At 40.7% G+C, this 18,238-nt stretch overlaps 1 protein-coding gene across 2 annotated transcripts; it reads left to right on the top strand.

Annotated features, from left to right (window-relative positions):
- Positions 1 to 3,161: 3,161 nt before the first annotated feature.
- Positions 3,162 to 18,085, top strand: SNRNP27 (small nuclear ribonucleoprotein U4/U6.U5 subunit 27). Of its 2 annotated transcripts, XR_011145565.1 has the most exons (7): positions 3,162 to 3,216; positions 4,364 to 4,484; positions 6,285 to 6,397; positions 7,126 to 7,205; positions 10,336 to 10,400; positions 11,363 to 11,524; positions 17,956 to 18,085. XR_011145565.1 is itself a non-coding variant. In XM_068983238.1 (6 exons), exons 1-6 carry the CDS (start codon positions 3,183 to 3,185, stop codon positions 11,415 to 11,417), a joined length of 468 nt encoding a protein of 155 aa, XP_068839339.1. In that variant the 5' UTR covers positions 3,162 to 3,182; the 3' UTR covers positions 11,418 to 11,666. The 2 variants fall into 2 exon arrangements, 1 of the variants encoding a protein (XP_068839339.1); XM_068983238.1 differs by lacking the exon at positions 17,956 to 18,085 and having other exon boundaries at positions 11,363 to 11,666.
- The last annotated feature ends 153 nt before the right edge of the window (positions 18,086 to 18,238 follow it).

Raw genomic sequence — 18,238 nt, 5'->3', positions numbered from 1 at the left:
TGAGGGAACCTCAAGCCATGTATTACAAACAGGATTTTTCTTCAAGATAACAGTGCTGAAAGTACACAGTGATGGAATCTATATCCTGAGAGAGGGCAACTTGATCAGTAAATAAGGAAGCCTTAGCAGAGCACAGTTTCTGTCCCACATCTGCAGGCAGGGGAGAGGGGGCATTTTCTTTTCTCCCTGAGGTAAATCTCAGGGCTGTCCCTTTAGGAAATTTACTCCTTTGGTTTTCTCTTTCTCTTCTGTACTTTTTTTTTTTTCTTTATTTTAAACATGCTTAGGTTTCTCCCATCTTCACAAAACCTCTGGATTTACCTCCACTCATATTTTGCCTGCCATATTTTGCCCTGCATAAGCCAAACTTTTTAAGAGCCTTATGCAGGGAACCCCCTGGTGGTCCCATGGTTAAGACTCCATGCGTTCACTGAGGTGGACCTGGGTTCAATCCCTGGAGGAGGAACTAAGATCTCAAAAGCCACACAGACCAAAAAAGGTGGGGGGCGGGGGAGGCCGGGGGGGGTTATACAAATTCTCTCTCCACTGTAAAAGTCATTCATAACTCCATAAAACTGAGTGAACAAAGACTGTTGCTAAATCCTTTAGGTTAGATGTGGGGGGATTGGTGTTTGTTTTTCTTTTTTTTCTTTTTTTTTTTTTTCATTTTAGCATTTTAAATTAACCAGTTTGTTCTTAAGAACAGCAGACTTCTAAAACTTACCTGGTAACACTCCTGTTTCTCTGGCTATCCCTTGGTCTCCTTTTGGGGCTCTTCCTCTGGCTGACTTCAGGCCCTTTTCTCTCAGCCTCCCTGAGTGGCTTCATGTACTCTCACGGCTTCAGATGAACATCTATATTCTGATGATTCCTTTTCTGTGTGGTTCCAGCTGAGAGCTCTCTTCCAAGTTCCAGATACGCATCTAGTGGGCATCTCCTTTTGGGTGTTCAGAATAGCTCCTCACATTAGTAGGTCCAGATATATATATAGCCTTCACCCAAAACTTAGATGCCTTATCTTAGCAAATGTTACCATCTACCCAGTCTCACAAGCCAGAAACCTGGATGTCATCCTTGAATCTTCGAACTCTTGTGCAGACATCTAAGAATCAAGTTTTTCCAATTTTACCAATTCTCAAATTCAGCCACTTTCACATCACCTACTGATAAAACCACTCTAGTGTAGGTCACTGGAGTCCAACCTAGACCACTGTCCATCCTCCTCAGGTGTTTTGCATCCCCACCTGCCAGTCAAGACTCCACATCACCCAACATGTTCTCTGAAAAAAATGTGATTCCCTCCAGTCCTCAAAGCCCTTGAGCGAACAGGGTAACCTCACCACAGCCTACAAGGCTTCCAGCCTACAAGGCTTCACACGTTCACTCCTTGCTCCATAGGTCTCTACTTTTTAGCCCATCTGCTCCCTTGCCTCTTGTCCTGGCACAGGCAGTATCCTCTGCCTGGACAATCTCTTTCCCTTTTCCCACCACAAAAGTCACCCCATTTGACCTGGCTAATTTCTACTCATCCTTAAGGTCTTATTTGAACATCATTTCCTCTTAGAAACATTCCTTGAGAACCCTTCCCCTCAAACGAGTTATGTATCCACTTCATGTGAACTCCTAGGATCTTGTTCTGCCCCTCTCCGTGCATCTGGATACTGTTTACTTGTTTGTATCCCTCAGTGGACTGCAAGTACTCAAGAACAGACTTGTTTTTTTCATTGGTTAATCCTCTGGTACAGGACTTCCCTGGTGATACAGTGGATAGTAATCAACCTGCCAATGCAGGTGACGTGGGTTCGATCCCTGACCCAGGAAGATCCCACATGCTGTGTAACAACTAAGTCCATATGCCACAACTCCTGAGCCTGCCTGCTGCAACTACTGAAGCCTGAAAGCCTAGAGCCTGTCCTCTGCAACAAGAGAAGCCACAGCATTGAGAAGTCCTCGCACCTCATCTAGAGGGTAGCCCCTGCTGCCACAACTAGAGAAGGCCCATGTAGAGCAACAAAGACCCAGTGCAACCAAAGATTTTAAAAGTTAAAAAAAAATTTTTTTTTAATCCTCTGGTACTAGGTGTGCAATAAATATTTTTGTGAATAATTGTATTAATCATGCCTTTTTAATTGCTTTCATTTTCTGGTGTTTTGACATCTGGGGCCTTGCCAAGACTGCCCTTCCCAGGACTAGCTAATTGTGCGAGATAGCAAATGAGTCCCCTTATGAGTCTGACTTTAATATGTAAGCCAGCCAGTGAGAAGCCCCTACTCTCCTATCACTTCCTTTACCAAGCTCACAAGTCAAGGCATTATTCCTCTGCCACAGATCCCAGGGCCAGGTACCAACAGCTCTGGACAGCCCTTAAATCTCAAGAGCCGCTGGTCAGTCTTAGAGAACCTGCTTAGCCTGCTTCCCAGCCTCTGCTGTTCCTCCAGCAAAACTCAACAAAAGCTCTCAGCCATGCTTGCTTTCCCCTTGCTCCCTCTGCCTCCTGACCCGCCCTACTGCTTCCCCGTGTGGACTTAAAACTTTGCATATGGTAAGTTCAGATTGGTTTGATATATGACATACTTTTTGCCTATGGACAAGATAGTAGGAAAGAATAATGGGGGCGGGGCGGAGTGAGAACTGTTAGGGTGGTTTATATATGGCTTTTTCCTGACATTTCTAGAATACCAACAGGGAGCAGGGGCTTCCCTGGTGGGTCAGTGGTAAGGAACCCGTCTGCCAATGCAAGATACCAGATTTCAGCCGTGGGTCGGGAAGATACCCTGGGGAAGGAACTGGCAACCCACTCCAGTATTCTTGCCTGGAGAATTCCATGGACAGAGGAACCTGGAGGGCTACAGTCCATGGGGTCGCAAAAGAGTGGGACACGACTTAGCGACTAAACAACAAAGCACATTCTAATGCCCACCTCGAAAGACTGGAGAGAAGATAGTGAAGCCACCAGGAAAGAGGGGTTGGAGGAGCAGAGATGACAACTCCTGTTTTCTCCACGGAACATCTGGGCTCGGAAGAGGCGATATCAGGTTGGGGCAGCCTCCCCTCTTTAGAAGCCGGAACCCTGGCGAGTCGTTTTATCGTTTCCCAGTCGGCGGTGAAAGCTCGGTTCCCGCCCTCCCGGAAGTTGTTGCACAGTCGTTTCCGGGTCGACTTGTACTGGAGAAGGATTCTAAATGGGTCGCAGTCGCAGCCGCTCCCCACGGAGGGGTGAGTTCAGAGGAGGTTCTGAGGGTCGAGGGCTCGGTTGGAGACTCGTCCCCACTTTGGTTCCCAGTCTAAGGGCTGCGGAGAGGGAGGAACCTTTTCTTCTAAGGAGAAGAGAGGGGTCTGCTGGGAACGAAGACCTGGGCCGTACACGCTTCAGCCCTCCGGTTTGAAGGCAGTTTTTTTTTTTTTTTTATCCAGTTGGGGTTTGGCCGACTCTTTGTCAGCCTCCTGTAATAACTTTTGTTGTACTTGTGGCTTGGGAATTTAGAGTCAGGCCATGGTTCCCCCAATTTCTGGGTGACCTAATGCAAGTCATCCAGCCCTCCTGCGTCCGAATTCCCGTAATTAGACATCTGGGGTAAATACTGTCTTTCAAAGCTGACATGAGAATGCATGCCACACGCCGTAATACTCAGCGTGTGCTGCCGCCAGGTTCTTAAGTGCTCAGGGTTTCCTCCCCAGTTTATAGTAGGGAAATCGACGTTTAGGAGTTGGCGTTCAGGGTGCTCACCTCATAATGACTTCTGGCCCCAGCCCCCTAAAGGGGGCAGTGAGAGGGGAAGATTTCCCTTAGAACCTCGATTCTGCCCCCTCGTTAGTTTTTATCACCTTCAGCTAATCAGGGTTGATCTTTAAAGTTAAATGAGCCCTCGAACCACAGAGGGCTATTGAGTACTTAACAAGTTCTCAATCCGAATTGAGAACTGCTGTTTAAGTGTCGAACACAGGTTTTCCTTGATTAGTGCGGAAAAATGAATGCAAGTTGAAATGCTGGTGAAGTGAAGTCGCTCAGTCGTGTCCGACTCTTCGTGACTCGGTGGACGGTAGCCTGCCAGGCTCCTCCCTCCGTGGGATTCTCCAGGCAAGAATACTGGAGTGGGTTGCCATTTCCTTCTCCAGGGGATCTTCCTGACCCAGGGATCGAACTGGGGTCTCCCGCATTGCAGGCAGACGCTTTAACCTGTGAGCCACCAAGGGAAGCCAAGTTTGGGTTAAATCTATACTGTTAAAATTAATCTCATGTGTCTTTTTTTACTTTTTAAATGTGACATCTAGAAATGGCTCGCATTATATTACTGTTGGTCGGCTCAGCATCCAGTAGATGTTTGAAGTAATTTTTGACTCTGCAATTTTGTGTTTTTGTTAGAGCGTAGGCGGTCCCGGTCCACATCTCGGGAAAGAGAACGCAGACGCCGAGAAAGGTCCCGGTCCCGGGAGCGAGATCGGAGAAGAAGCCGTTCTCGCTCCCCACACAGAAGGCGTTCCAGGTAAGTGCAGCAAAGCAGAAGTTTTACCACAGCTGTGTAGTCTCTGCTCTTGACTTTGTTGTTATTGCTTACAAAGGGACTTAACGGTTTCATGAAATCAGCGGAACTTTATCCCACTTTATTCTAAACCTAACATTCCCATTGGTAAATGGGGTTGATAACATTCCACATAGTAGAGTTGTCTTGAGGAGTAAATGAGAAATAATACATGAAAAGTACTTAGGAGGAGTAAAAAATAAGTATTTTGTATATTATAGTCTTACTTTTTTATAAACTTTTGGTGATAATAGTTTATTCAACCATATGATCAAGAGTGTGAGATCTTGGAAGAATTCTAGAAGTGGACTCTGATTCTTAATAACCATCAAATACACTTTTTGTTTTCTTTTTTCTGCCTTACAAAAAAATTTTTATCCTAGCTATACTGAGTGTAACTGATAATTAAACAATAATTTTTTGTTAATAGTCAGGGCCTAGGCAGACTGTATGGATCACAATAAACTGTGGAAAATTCTTTAAGACATGGGAATACCGCACCACCTGACCTGCCTCTTGAGGTTAAAGCATCTGCCTGCAATGCGGGAGACCCCGGTTCGATCCCTGGGTCAGGAAGATCCCCTGGAGAAGGAAATGGCAACCCACTCCAGTATTCTTGCCTGGAGAATCCCATGCACGTCAGGAAGCAACAGTTAGAACTGGACATGGAACAACAGACTGGTTCCAAATGGGAAAAGGAGTACGTCAAGGCTATATATTGTCACCCTGCTTATTTAACTTATATGCAGAGTGCATCATGAGAAACGCTGGGCTGGAAGAAGCACAAGCTGGAATGAAGATTTCCAGGAGAAATATCAATAACCTGAAATATGCACATGACACCACCTTTACGGCAGAAGGTGAAGAGGAACTAAAGAGCCTCTTGATGAAAGTGAAAGAGGAGAGTGAAAAAGTTGGCTTAAAGCTCAACATTCAGAAAACGAAGATCATGGCATCTGTCCCATCACTTCATGGCAAATAGATGGGGAAACAGTGTCAGACTTTATTTTGGGGTGCTCCAAAATCACTGCACATGGTGATTGCAGCCATGAAATTAGAAAACGCTTACTCCTTGGAAGGAAAGTTATGACCAACCTAGATAGCATATTCAAAAGCAGAGGCATTACTTTTCCAACAAAGGTCCATCTAGTCAAGACTATAGTTTTTCCAGTGGTCATGTATGGATGTGAGAGTTGGACTGTGAAGAAAGCTGAGTGCAGAAGAATTGATGCTTTTGAACTATGGTGTTAGAGAAGACTCTTGAAAGTCCCTTGGACTGCAAGGAGATCCAACCAGTCCATTCTAAGGGAGATCAGTCCTGGGTGTTCATTGGAAGGACTGATGTTGAAGCTGAAAGTCCAATATTTTGGCCACCTCATGTGAAGAGTTGACTCATTGGAAAAGACTCAGATGCTGGGAGGGATTGGGGGGAGGAGGAGAAGGGGACGACAGAGGATGAGATGGCTGCATGGCATCACCGACTTGATGGACGTGGATTTGGGTGAACTCCGGGAGTTGGTGATGGACAGGGAGGCCTGGCGTGCTGCAGTTCATGGGGTTGCAAAGAGTCGGACACGACTGAGTGACTGAACTGAGCTGAGGCAGAACTTTCTTCCTCATTCTGCTTTGAGGAACAAATTCCTTTCTCTAGAATCTGGCTTCTGTTCAGCCTTTACCTTTCATGCACTCATGTATATCTGTGCTCATCAACACAAGTCACCAGGTATGTCTCTGTTTCTGACATCTTTCCCTATTAAATATTAGGTCCCCAAGACGACATAGATCCACATCTCCTTCCCCTTCTCGACTGAAAGAAAGAAGAGATGAGGAGAAGAAAGAAACAAAAGAAACAAAGAGCAAAGAACGCCAGATAACTGGTAATATTAGATAAATAACTGTAGGAAATGTACAGCCTTGTTTAGAAATTCAATTATAAAATTAAGTATAATTTTTGAATCTTTAGCTATTTAAGTTTTGACAGTATTCATTAGGGGCTTCCCCAATGGCTCAGCGGTAAAGAATCTGCCTGCAATGCAGGAGACACGTTCAGTCCTTGGGTTGGGAGGATCCCTTGGAGAAGGAAATGGCAACCCACTCTAGTATTCTTGCCTGAAAAATCCCATGGACAGAGGAGCCTGGTGGGCTACAGTCCATGCTGTTGTGAAAGAATTGGACACGACTGAGCATGCACACACACACACACACATACATACATAGTGTTCATTTGCATATGGTTTTGAGATTTTGTTTTAATTATACCCTAATTACTCGTTATTTGGTGCTCTTGATACAGGAAGGGCAATTAAAAACATGAAAATATTCTATTTTGGAAGTATCTTCACTGTCTGATGTTGAAGGTTGCCCTTCCTAAAGATGCCAAGCATATCCTTTTAAGCAATCTCTTACAATGGAGGATGGAGATCCCACTTCTTCCTTGCACCTTAAGTTATATTCTATCCAAATTGAGGGATTTTTCATTAAATTCAAGTCTTTAGTTAATTGTTTAGTATATTCTCTGCTGGTAAAGTGGAACAACTATTAATCTATTGCCAGCTGTCTTTTTTATGTATAAAATGAGTTTAAAATGTATCACTTATTTTTGTAGAGGAAGACTTAGAGGGCAAAACAGAGGAAGAAATAGAAATGATGAAGTTAATGGGATTTGCCTCCTTTGACTCCACAAAAGTAAGTAAAACATGTAGCCAGTCAAGTATTCTTAATGTGAACTGATCTGCCCCATTTTTCCATATTCTTTTACTATCACTTGTAATTTCTTCCAATGATACAAGCTTATTCTGTTAGAAGACTAACTGTGTGAAGGGATTTGAAAGCAAAGAGAAGGAAGTTGTGGGCTGCCATTGGAATTCAGGGAGTATTTGCTTGGGATATTTGAATTAGATCTTAAAGGGCCAGTAGAGGTGATCAGACAAAGAAGAGGAGGAAGATCATTTGAAGTAGAGGGAAAAGCTTACAGAGATGCCCTGCCAGCGTGAAGTGGCATAGAGTATTGGAGGAGGTTCAAATTCAGTGACTAGAGAAAGGGTGTTGATGGGCTGGTGAGTATAGATGGGGCTAGAAATAGAGGTGCGAGGCAAATCACAGAAGGCTGATATCCTTAGCCATACTGAGGAATTTAAGTTGATTATTTTGATGATGAGAGGAAGCAATGGTTTTTTAAGCAAGGGAGCAACAGATTATATGTATGTTTAGAAAGATTACCTGGGGCCTCATGGAGGACAAACAAAAGACTAGGAGAACTGCCCAGTCATGCAGTGAAAGATGATGAAGGCCTGACCTGAGGAGAGAAGCTGGAATACTGAGAACAATTCAGAAACAAGAGTTAGTGGTGGTGGGAATGGAGGCAAGTAGTCAGTGGTGACTGTTGAGGTTTCAGGCTGATAGGGTTAACCAAAGAAAGGATTGTAGGAAAGGGAAGTGCTATGAAACAGAATGAAATGCAGCTGCCAGATAGAAATGACATTGCATAGCTGCATACATATCTCATAACTCAAGAGGGATTGACAGGAATTTGATTGTTCTCTAGCCCTGACTATCATATTGAAAAGAATAAGGAGGTGGGGAGGCAAAAGAGGGAGAGGTTGTGGAGAGGGAGATGGGAGAAAGATAAGGAGATGGGGTAGAGAGAAATAGAGCAAAGGGGAGATGAAGGGAGAGAGGAAATTGAATGAAGAGAGAAGGGAGGATAGAGAGAGGAAGCCATTAAGAATAGACAGGGAGAGTGTGTGTGGAGAGAAAATATATTTTTAAAACTTCCTTTATAGAATTTTAAGTCCTTTTCATTTTGCAGATAGAAGTTGCAATCTCTGAGGGGAGGTGTCAGAAATAATCCACTTCTCTAATCTTGTGTTCCATTATGTCATGAATGAAGTGGGGTAATCGCAGATGCTCTAAGAGCTTCTAACTGATGTCATTCTGTAGGATTCCTGTGTATTTTTTAAATGACAGTGTGTGGCCTAAGAGGAGTACCAGAGGCATGACTATTTTGAGGTGAGAAAATTAAGAATGAGCTCTTTGATTCTCACAAATGGCTATGTGAACCCCATTTTAAAGTTTAATGCAATTTCTGTATCAGGTTTTTTTCTTGAATATACCAGTTCCTTATTTGCTATTCCAATGAGCGTTTTGTAAGTAAACTGGTTTAATTAATACATATATTGGATGAATAAAAATATTTCCAAAATGAGACAACTAAATTTCACTGTTTTTAGAAGAATAGTGAAGGACCTTATTAGAATTCTTTTTTTTTTTGGTTTTACTACTGCCTGACGTTATGTTTGGAATTCCTTAGTATCAGATGTAAAGATGGAGCCACACTACTTTTAAATGTAGTCTGTGCTGAAGATGTTTGTTTATAAAGGAAAAATTAGGTGAGAATTTATAGATTCCATAAAAATTATGAGTACCACAAGAACAAATGATGTCAGTTGTTTTTATAATGACATCAATAAGGATGTTAATTCATATGCAGTTGGCTTCAGGGCTCTCAGTTATAGTGTCTCAGCTCATTTGTATTTTTCAGTAATGTGTATCTTGTGATATTTCACCATTAATCTATGGTGGAACCTCTTCAAATGCCAAATTAGTTACTTATTTTCCCTTGTATTTTAACATTCTAAAAAATTTCAAAGTTGGTTTTGTTTATTTATGGACAAATTTTCTATTCCAACATGTAAATGAGAAGAGAGCTAAAAATATACAACTCTACAAATAGTTTTCAAAAATCAGTTCGGCTTTAGTAACTGAACTTAGTAAAAAAGATGAATGGACTTTCCTGGTGGCTCAGTGGTAAAGAATCAGCCTGCTAAATGCAGGAGACCCGGGTTTGATCTCTGGGTGGGGAGGATCCCCTGGAGAAGGACATGGCAACCCACTCCAGTATCCTTGCCTGGGAAATCCCACGGACAGAGGAGCCTGGTGGGCTATAGTCCATGGGGTTGCAAAGGGTTGGATGTGACTTAGTGACTAAACAACAGTGTGATGTTACCCATGGTGATGATGTAGATACTATCATCATGATCAGACATCTTGATAAACGGAGGGGATTGTGAGGAAAGCACAGTTAACATTCTGTGGGAGTTAGAGAAGAGAGCTCTTCCTAGCAGCTGGATCATTTGACTTGGCCTTGAAGAATGCACAAAAACCAGATGGTGAAAGCTTGGATGGGAGTTGAGAAGGCAGTTTAGGCATGAGGAACAGAAAGTGTTGAGTTCATTTTGCTGAATCAAAAGACCCATAAAGAAATTAATGAAAAAGAAAGTCTGAGGTACAAGTGATACGACATTAGTACCTGTTATCTTGATTCTTGATTTAAAAATCAAAATTTCAAAGCCTGTGCAAGAAATGGAATTAGATACGAATGGTGACTGATTTGAGAATCCCATCAGTTCAGGTCATAAGTTAAATTTTTGTGAATATGAATTTTTCTAGAGGAGATATCCGTAACTTGTATTTGGTTTTGAAGAATTCTCTGACCAGAAAAGGTGAGGCTCTGCTACCCACTCTCCCTGCATGCCTTGCACATAATACATATGAGCATTTGTTGGTTTGAATATTGGTATTTCCTTATATGTGACTATAAAAATGTGAACAGAGTTATAACACTTACGAGTTCCTGGGATATCATCAGGATCTGAAAATTCTTTCAGTCATTGGACTACGTCATGCTTAAATGCATCTTGCCATTGAAGAGGTCTGTGGAATGCAGCTCTCTGATCAAGGCATTTAATATATTCTTTCTCTTGTGTGTTGTTTGTTTGTGTGTGTGTTTTGGTTTTTGTTTCTTGCTTCTCTCCAGGGGAAAAAGGTGGATGGCTCTGTAAATGCCTATGCCATAAATGTGTCTCAGAAGAGGAAGTATAGGTATGCATAGCTGCCATTATTACGTTTGAACTAATATAAATTATATGCTTGGGAAAGAATTTGTTATGGGATAATCATGTTTGTAGGAAATGTAGCAGTTTTCCATACAATCCCTTACTTTAGTTAGGTTTCCATATTGTTCCTTGATTTAATCTTCCTTGTTTATATTCTTGTATGTTAAAATAATTTTAAATTTACCTGTGAACCAGAAACTATTACATAGAAAGGGTAGTTGGCTTAAATATTTTAGGTTATAAGTAATTTTCTTCAAAATAGCATAATCCCAAGTCTTTAGACTTTAATTTCATTATAATTATAGGTTTTAAAATAGATTCCTTCTGAATTATTTATCTAAATTGATTATGTAAGGATTTCAACTGTAAATACCTATCTGTTAAGTATAGGCATATTTTATTAATACCACAAAACAAACCAATCCATACTTGAAATCTCACTGCATGAACAGAAAAGTCAAGACATCTTCAAACATTGTCTTTTTCTCTACATTTTATCACTTCAGTTAATTTAGACTAATACTTCAGTTAATTTAGAAATATGAATAGTGTGATTTGAGACTGCTGTGAGTTAAAATACTAGAATCAACAGTCCACTATAAAATTACCTTCAAATAAGGTCTTATGGGGAGAACTAGTCCAGTGTGTAATCAGATTTGTTTGATAGGTACCTGTTTGAAACTCTTCTCTGTTTTCCTTAAATTTGGTAGGTGTTTGGTGTTACTTAAATATGGATTTTCAATTGATTTTTTTTAAGTCTGTAGAATCTTCCCAAATAATACTGAAAGTATATTTCCATGCTTTTGTTTAGATTTTGACTTTGAATACTTCTGCCCTAGATGTTGCCATTTTAGAACTAGTTTATAGGTTTCACTTCTGAAGCATATGATTATTTCTTTTATAAGACAAACCCACAATTTTTTTAATAAATAAATTTTCTCGTCATAGGCAGTACATGAATCGAAAAGGTGGATTCAACAGACCTTTGGATTTCATTGCATGAGCTGAAGTATTGAAGAATGATGTTTTTTCCCTCATCTTGATCAGAAAAATGGATTTTTGTATTTAATATGCATCAAAAACAGGATCAGAGTCCTTCCTCCTTGTAAAGTAAGAAAATTTTATTTATGATGTATGTAGTTCACTTACCCAGCCTCAAAAAAAAGTTAAATATTACATTTTTTTCCTTTAGGAAATATCGTTTGGGGCAGTCATCAACCCCATTTTTTTGTCCTTATTCCTATGGAAACTGTATGTTTTTTTCTTGGATGCTCTTTATGACTTTTTAAAACACATAAAAGTGATTTGGAAGTAAGTTTCTCAAATAAAGCAGTAATTCCTACCCTTTTGTATTTGATATTTTTATAACTAGAAAAAAAGAATCTCCCCACACAGTTTCTTTTTTCATACATAGATTTAGATATCATGATTCTTCATAGTTTTAAAGATTAGAATATTGAAAAAATATAACTGGATTTTTTGTGTCTTCTGTGTTTTTTGCCCCCTGTCCCAATACCATATTTCCCAAGTTGAAAAGCAGTACATGCTTATTCAGTTCAGTTCAGTCACTCAGTCATGTCCGACTCTTTCAAACCCCATGAACCTCAGCACGCCAGGCCTCCCTGTTCATCACCAACTCCCGGAGTTCACTCAAACTCCTGTCCATTGAGTCGGTGATGCCATCCAACCATCTCATCTTCTGTCGTCCCCTTCTCCTCCTGCCCTCAATCTTTCCCAGCATGAAGGTCTTTTTAAATGAGTCAGCTCTTCTCATGAGGTGGCCAAAGTACTGGAGTTTCAGCTTCAACATCAGTCCTTCCAGTGAACTCCCAGGACTGATCTCCTTTAGGATGGACTGGTTGGATCTCCTTGAAATCCAAGGGTCTCTCAAGAGTCTTCTGCAACACCACTGTTCAAAAGCATCAATTCTTCTGTGCTCAGCTTTCTTCACAGTCCAACTCTCACATCCATACATGACCACAGGAAAAAGCATAGCCTTGACTAGACCTTTGTTGACAAAGTAATGTCTCTGCTTTTTAATATGCTGTCTAGGTTGGTCATAACTTTCTTTCCAAGGAGTGAGCATCTTTTAATTTCATGGCTGCAATCACCATCTGCAGTGATTTTTGGAGCCCCCCAAAATGAAGTCAGCCACTGTTTGCACTATTGCCCCATCTGTCTGCCATGAAATGGTGGAAGCAGATGCCATGATCTTCGTTTTCTGAATGTTGAGCTTTAAGCCAACTTTTTCACTCTCCTCTTTCACTTTCATCAAGAGACTCTTTAGTTCTTCTTCACTTTCTGCCATAAGAAAGTGGTGCCATCTGCATATCTGAGGTTATTGATATTTCTCCTGGCAATCTTGATTCCAGCTTGTGTTTCTTCCAGCACAGCATTTCTCATGATGTACTCTGCATATAAGTTAAATAAGCAGGGTGACAATATACAGCCTTGATGTACTCCTTTTCCTATTTGGAACCAGTCTGTTGTTCCATGTCCAGTTCTAACTGTTGCTTCCTGACCTGCATATAGGTTTCTCAGGCAGGTCAGGTGGTCTGGTATTCCCATCTAAATAAAAAAACAACCTTAGGAGAAATCAGAAGGTAGGAAAAAAACCAAAAATCACATATAATCTACCCCCAGAATATTAACATTTTGGTATTTGTATTTCCAGGCTCCTATGGGTATATATTTCTTGCCCCTAGCCAAAGAGATGAGATGCTGCTTTCTTTGCTAATCGTTTTTCTCCCATGTACTGTGAACATCTGTTAAATGCTCTTATAAATTCTTTGGAAACTTAGGTTTTACTAGTTACTTGGTTATACTGTAATTTATTAACTAATCTTTTATTGGTAAACATTGGCTTCCTTCCAAGATTTGCTGTTATAATCAAAGGTATGAGTAGATTATTTAGGGGTAAAGGAAAAAATGCAAAACACAACACCCATGAAGTAGTATCCTTGTTGCATGTATTCTTTTGTACTTGTTGCCTTATTTGCTCATGTTCAGTTCTTGGAGGCGGCATTGCTGGGTGAGAGAAAGGTGCATGCTTTACCCTTTGTATGTATGCTTAAGGCTTTTGATACATGTATGGTTAGAAGGCTAAAACCCAAGCATCACCAGTAAAGTATGAGCATTCCTGTTTTATATACGTGTACCAGTGTTGTGTTTTTTTGTTGTTGTTTAAGTTTCTAGTCTGAAGGGTAAAATAATGGCATTTGGTTTTGTTTAGTTTCTAAGGAAGATATATGTTTTAAGAATGTGTTTGCCCTGTATATTTCTTTTGTGAAATACTAATTTCAAACCTTGGCTCCATTTGTCTTTTGGCAAGCTTTTCTTTTTCTTATTTGAAGGAATCTCTTTTTCTAATGACCATTACCTATTCTGTTTCCTATCTCACTGATATTTGAGGCTTTGTGGCTAGATTTTTAATTGGGGTTTTTTGGGTGTTTTTTTTTTTTTTTTAGTAACTAATATAAACACATGGAACACAATTTGATGAGCTAACTGTGTATCCTTTTGGAGATATTCCATATATACATAAGCATATAATTTATATGTATGTATGTCTTTTATTACTCAAATTTAAGCAAACTTTACACTCTATTTTGTACCTATTGTTTTTTCATTTACTGCTACATCTTAAGATTGTTTCTTATCAGTGTATGTAATATTCAGTTCAGTTCAGTCACTCAGTTGTATCCGACTCTTTGTGACCCCTTGGACTGCAGTTCGCCAGGCTTCCCTGTCCATCCCCAACTCCTTTTCAAATGATTTTATCTCTTTTATTTCTGGCTGGGCTGGGTCTTCAGTGCCCTGCAGGCTTTGCTCTAGTTGCAGAGAGTGGGGGCTACTCTGTAGTTGTGGCGCATGGCCTTCTCACTGCAGTGGCTTCCCTTGTGGAGCACAGGCTCCAGGACGCACAGGCTTCAGTAGCTGTGCCTCTGGGGCTCCAGAGCTCAGGCTCAGTAGTTGTGGTGCACAGGCTTATCTGCTCCATGGCACATGGCGTCTTCCCAGATCAGGGATCAAACCTGTGTATCATTGGCAGGTGGATTCTCTTCCACTGAACCATCAGGGAAACCTTACTGCCTCTTTTTTTAAGGGTAGCAATTATCGTTCATTAAATGTGCTACATCAGCTGTACAACCTGTAGTACCCACTGCACAAGTGTCACTACCCCAAGCACTTGGGTTATTTTGCTTAGACTTTTACCAAATGAGTTGAGTAGATTCCCATACCCTGACCCTCCGAAATACAGCCTATCTGTAAAGTATCTGCGATAAAGACTGTTTCTGACCACATTTGTGCACATCTAAAAAGCACACCCAGTTGTCTTATTGAATGAATGAATGAATGAAGTCACTCAGTCATGTCCGACTCTTTGCAGCCCCATGGACTGTAGCCCACCAGGCTCCTCTGTCCGTGGGATTTTCCAGGCAAGAATACTGGAGTGGGTTGCCATTTCTTTCTCCAGGGGATCTTCCCGACCCAGGGATCGAACCCAGGTCTCCTGCATTGCAGGCAGATGCTTTACCCTCTAAGCCACAAGGGAAGTCTAATATGCCCCAAATCAAACAATGAGTGTTTGGATTGTCATTTTAGTGTGGTGTTTAGTATGATTATCATTTTAGTACACTGACTTGAGATCCTTAAGGCAGCATACTTTGTAAAGAAATAATCTGAGAATACCTAGTAGATCAATAGGTTGACTCTCTGTGAGCTAACTCCAAAGAAATGGAAGAGGAAGAAATCTTTAAAGATCTAGAGATGAGATCAAGTCTTGCTTTGAAGGAACTTTTATCCATCAGATCATCTGATTCTTTAAGAATAACAAAGACGGAGCATTCTTGTCTTCTTCTAACAGGCTGCTCCTCTCAGAAAACATAAATTGTGCCAAATCTTTCAAGTATCCAAATGTCAGAGTGCTCCAGGGCCCAACCCCTAGACTCTCCTGGCTGCCTCTGGTGAGTCATCCCTGCACAAAGCGTCAAATGTCTTCTGCCGTGGCTCTCCACTGTATACTTCTAGCCTGACTGTTCTACTGAATTCCAGTCTTGCAGATGCACTTGGATTAGTAGGCACCTCAAATTTAAGATGAATTGACTTCTGATTTCCCTGCCCAGTCATCCTCTCTCAGGCTTCCCCACCTCAGTGAGCAGCCTCTCCATCTACACCTTGCACAGAGTGAAACTCCTTAGCCTCATTCTTCACTCCTCTCTCCTGTGCGGCACATTTGATGCATTAGAAATCCCTTTGGCTCTAACATTAGAGTATATTTTGAATCCAACCACTTTTTTCCCCCATATTTATTGGGATATAATTGACAAATACAAGTTTAAGATATTTAAAGTGTATATTGTGATTAGATGTACATCAAATCTGACCATTTTTTACCCACCTATACTAACAGAAGCCATCTCTAATAGATTTCCTTCCTTCCCTTCTGCCTCAGTTTATTCCCCACCTAGCAGCAAAGTGAACCTTATAAATGTACATCTGGTCGTTGCTTCTGGCTCTGATGGCTTTTCATCATTTAGAGTGAAGACCAGTCCTTACTGTGGGTCTACACATGGCTTGCTACTGCATGCAGCCACACTACTCGCCTCTTTGCTGTTCCTTAAAAATAGATAGGCATCTACCTTAAGAGTCTTCCTACTTGCCTTTCCTCCTGGAATCTCCCTTCTCTCCCTCCTCCCACCTCTCAGATTTACATGGTTAGCTTCTTTATATTGTTCAGGTCACTACCCAAAATAAGGTCATTCCTGACTACCTTATCCAAAACAGCAACCTCCCCTTCCCTTTCTATCCTTTTACCCTGTTTTACTTCTTTATTTAGGTTTTTTTAAATTGAAATAAAATTGAACCTGTTAAAGTATATCATTTCAGAGACTTCCCTGGCAGTCCAGTGATGAGGACCCTGCACTAACTTGCAGGAACTAAGATCCCATAAGCCCTATGTGGCATGGCCAGAAATAAATAGAGTATACCACGTCAGTGGTTTTAGTATATTGACAGTTCTGCATTTATCGCCAGTAATACTAAAATATTTTCATCATCCCAAAAAGGAACTCCATGATCATTAACAGCTGTTCCTCATCCCTCCCCTTCCATCTTACCCTCCACCCCAGAAACCGCTAAATGTACTTACTGTTTTTAAAGATGTATCTGTTTGGGACATTTTCATGTACATGGACATTTCAAATGGATGGAATCACACAATATGTGACCTTTTGTGTCTAGCTGCTTTTGCATAGCACAGTGTTTTCAAGATTGATTCATCTTGTATCAAGGGCTTCCCAGGTGGCTGAGTGGTAAAGAACCCACCTGTCAGTGCAGAAGACAGACTTGGGTTCAATCCCTGGGTTGGGAAGATCCCCTGGAGGGGATCTCCACTTTTTTGGCTATTATGAATGCTACTATGGACATTTATATCCAAGTTTTGTATGAACATATGTTTTCAGTTCTCGTGGGTATATAACTAGGAGTGCTATTACTGGGTTATGTAGTTAAACTCCATGTTTAACTTTTTGAAACACTGTCTGTTTTCCAAAGCAACCGCACTATTTTATATTCCCACTAGCAATTTGTGAGGGTTCCAGTTTTTCCACATGCTCTGCAGAGTTTCCTTTTCCTTCTAGTTTTTCATTCCCTGACACACTCTGTGTTACTATGTCTTTGAACTTTGAGAAGCAGGGCTTCTGTCTTGTTTGCTGCTGTGGCCCCAGTACCACAAGTGCCTGGCACCCAGTAAAGCATTCAGCAAATACCTGTACATGCATGTAGTTTAGTAACACTTTTTCACTTAACAATTTCACTTAGTGGTTTTTTTTTTTCAATTTGTATTGGAATATAGTTGATTTACAATGTTGTGTTAGTTTCTGCTGATCCGCAAAGTGAATCAGTTATACGTATATCCACTCTTTTTAAGATTCTTTTCCCATATAGGTCATTATGGAGTACTGAGTAGAGTCCTTTGTGCTATACAGTGGCTTCTTATCTATTTTGTATATAGCAGTATGAATACATCAGTACCAGCCCCCCAGTTTATCCCTCCCTCCTTTTCCTCTTGGTAACCATAAGTTTGTTTTCTACATCTGTGACTCTATTTTTATTTTTTAAATAGGTTCATTTGTACCATTTATTTTTAGATTCCACATATAAGTGATACATGATATTTGTCTTTCTCTTTCTGACTTAAACTTGATTCCACTTCCCTAAGTTTTTAAGCTTCCCTAAGTTTTTAAGTTAACCTTTAGTTATCCAACTCTTAAATGAACACATTTTTTCAATAAAAATTTTAAAACATGACTGCTTAATCCCTTTTGAACAGTCCTGATTCACTGTGAATCCTTTATAGGGTTTCCTTCCAGATATGCATATATATATATACACACACACACACACATATATACATATATATACGTGTATATATATATATACACACACATATCTACATGGAACAACAGACTGATTCCAAATAGGAAAAGGAGTACGTCAAGGCTGTATATTGTCACCCTGCTTATTTAACTTCTATGCAGAGTACATCATGAGAAACGCTGGGCTGGAAGAAGCACAAGCTGGAATCGAGATTGCCGGGAGAAATATCAATAACCTCAGATATGCAGATGACACCACCCTTATGGCAGAAAGTGAAGAAGAACTCAATAGCCTCTTGATGAAAGTGAAAGAGGAGAGTGAAAAAGTTGGCCTAAAGCTCAACATTCAGAAAACGAAGATCATGGCATCTGGTCCCATCACTTCATGGGAAATAGATGGGGAAACAGTGGAAACAGTGTCAGACTTTATTTTTGGGGGCTCCAA

The sequence above is a fragment of the Capricornis sumatraensis genome, chromosome 1, assembly GCF_032405125.1.
Source record: "Capricornis sumatraensis isolate serow.1 chromosome 1, serow.2, whole genome shotgun sequence".
Lineage (NCBI taxonomy): Eukaryota > Metazoa > Chordata > Mammalia > Artiodactyla > Bovidae > Capricornis > Capricornis sumatraensis.
This window is presented reverse-complemented; position numbering and strand designations above follow the sequence as displayed.

Excerpts from the sequence above, each read along its gene's own strand:
- SNRNP27 (XM_068983238.1), top strand. The coding sequence starts at position 3,183 with ATGGGTCGCAGTCGCAGCCGCTCCCCACGGAGGG. Across the intron at positions 3,217-4,363 it reads CAGCCGCTCCCCACGGAGGG|AGCGTAGGCGGTCCCGGTCC; the intron begins GTGAGTTCAGAG and ends TGTTTTTGTTAG. Across the intron at positions 4,485-6,284 it reads CCACACAGAAGGCGTTCCAG|GTCCCCAAGACGACATAGAT; the intron begins GTAAGTGCAGCA and ends ATTAAATATTAG.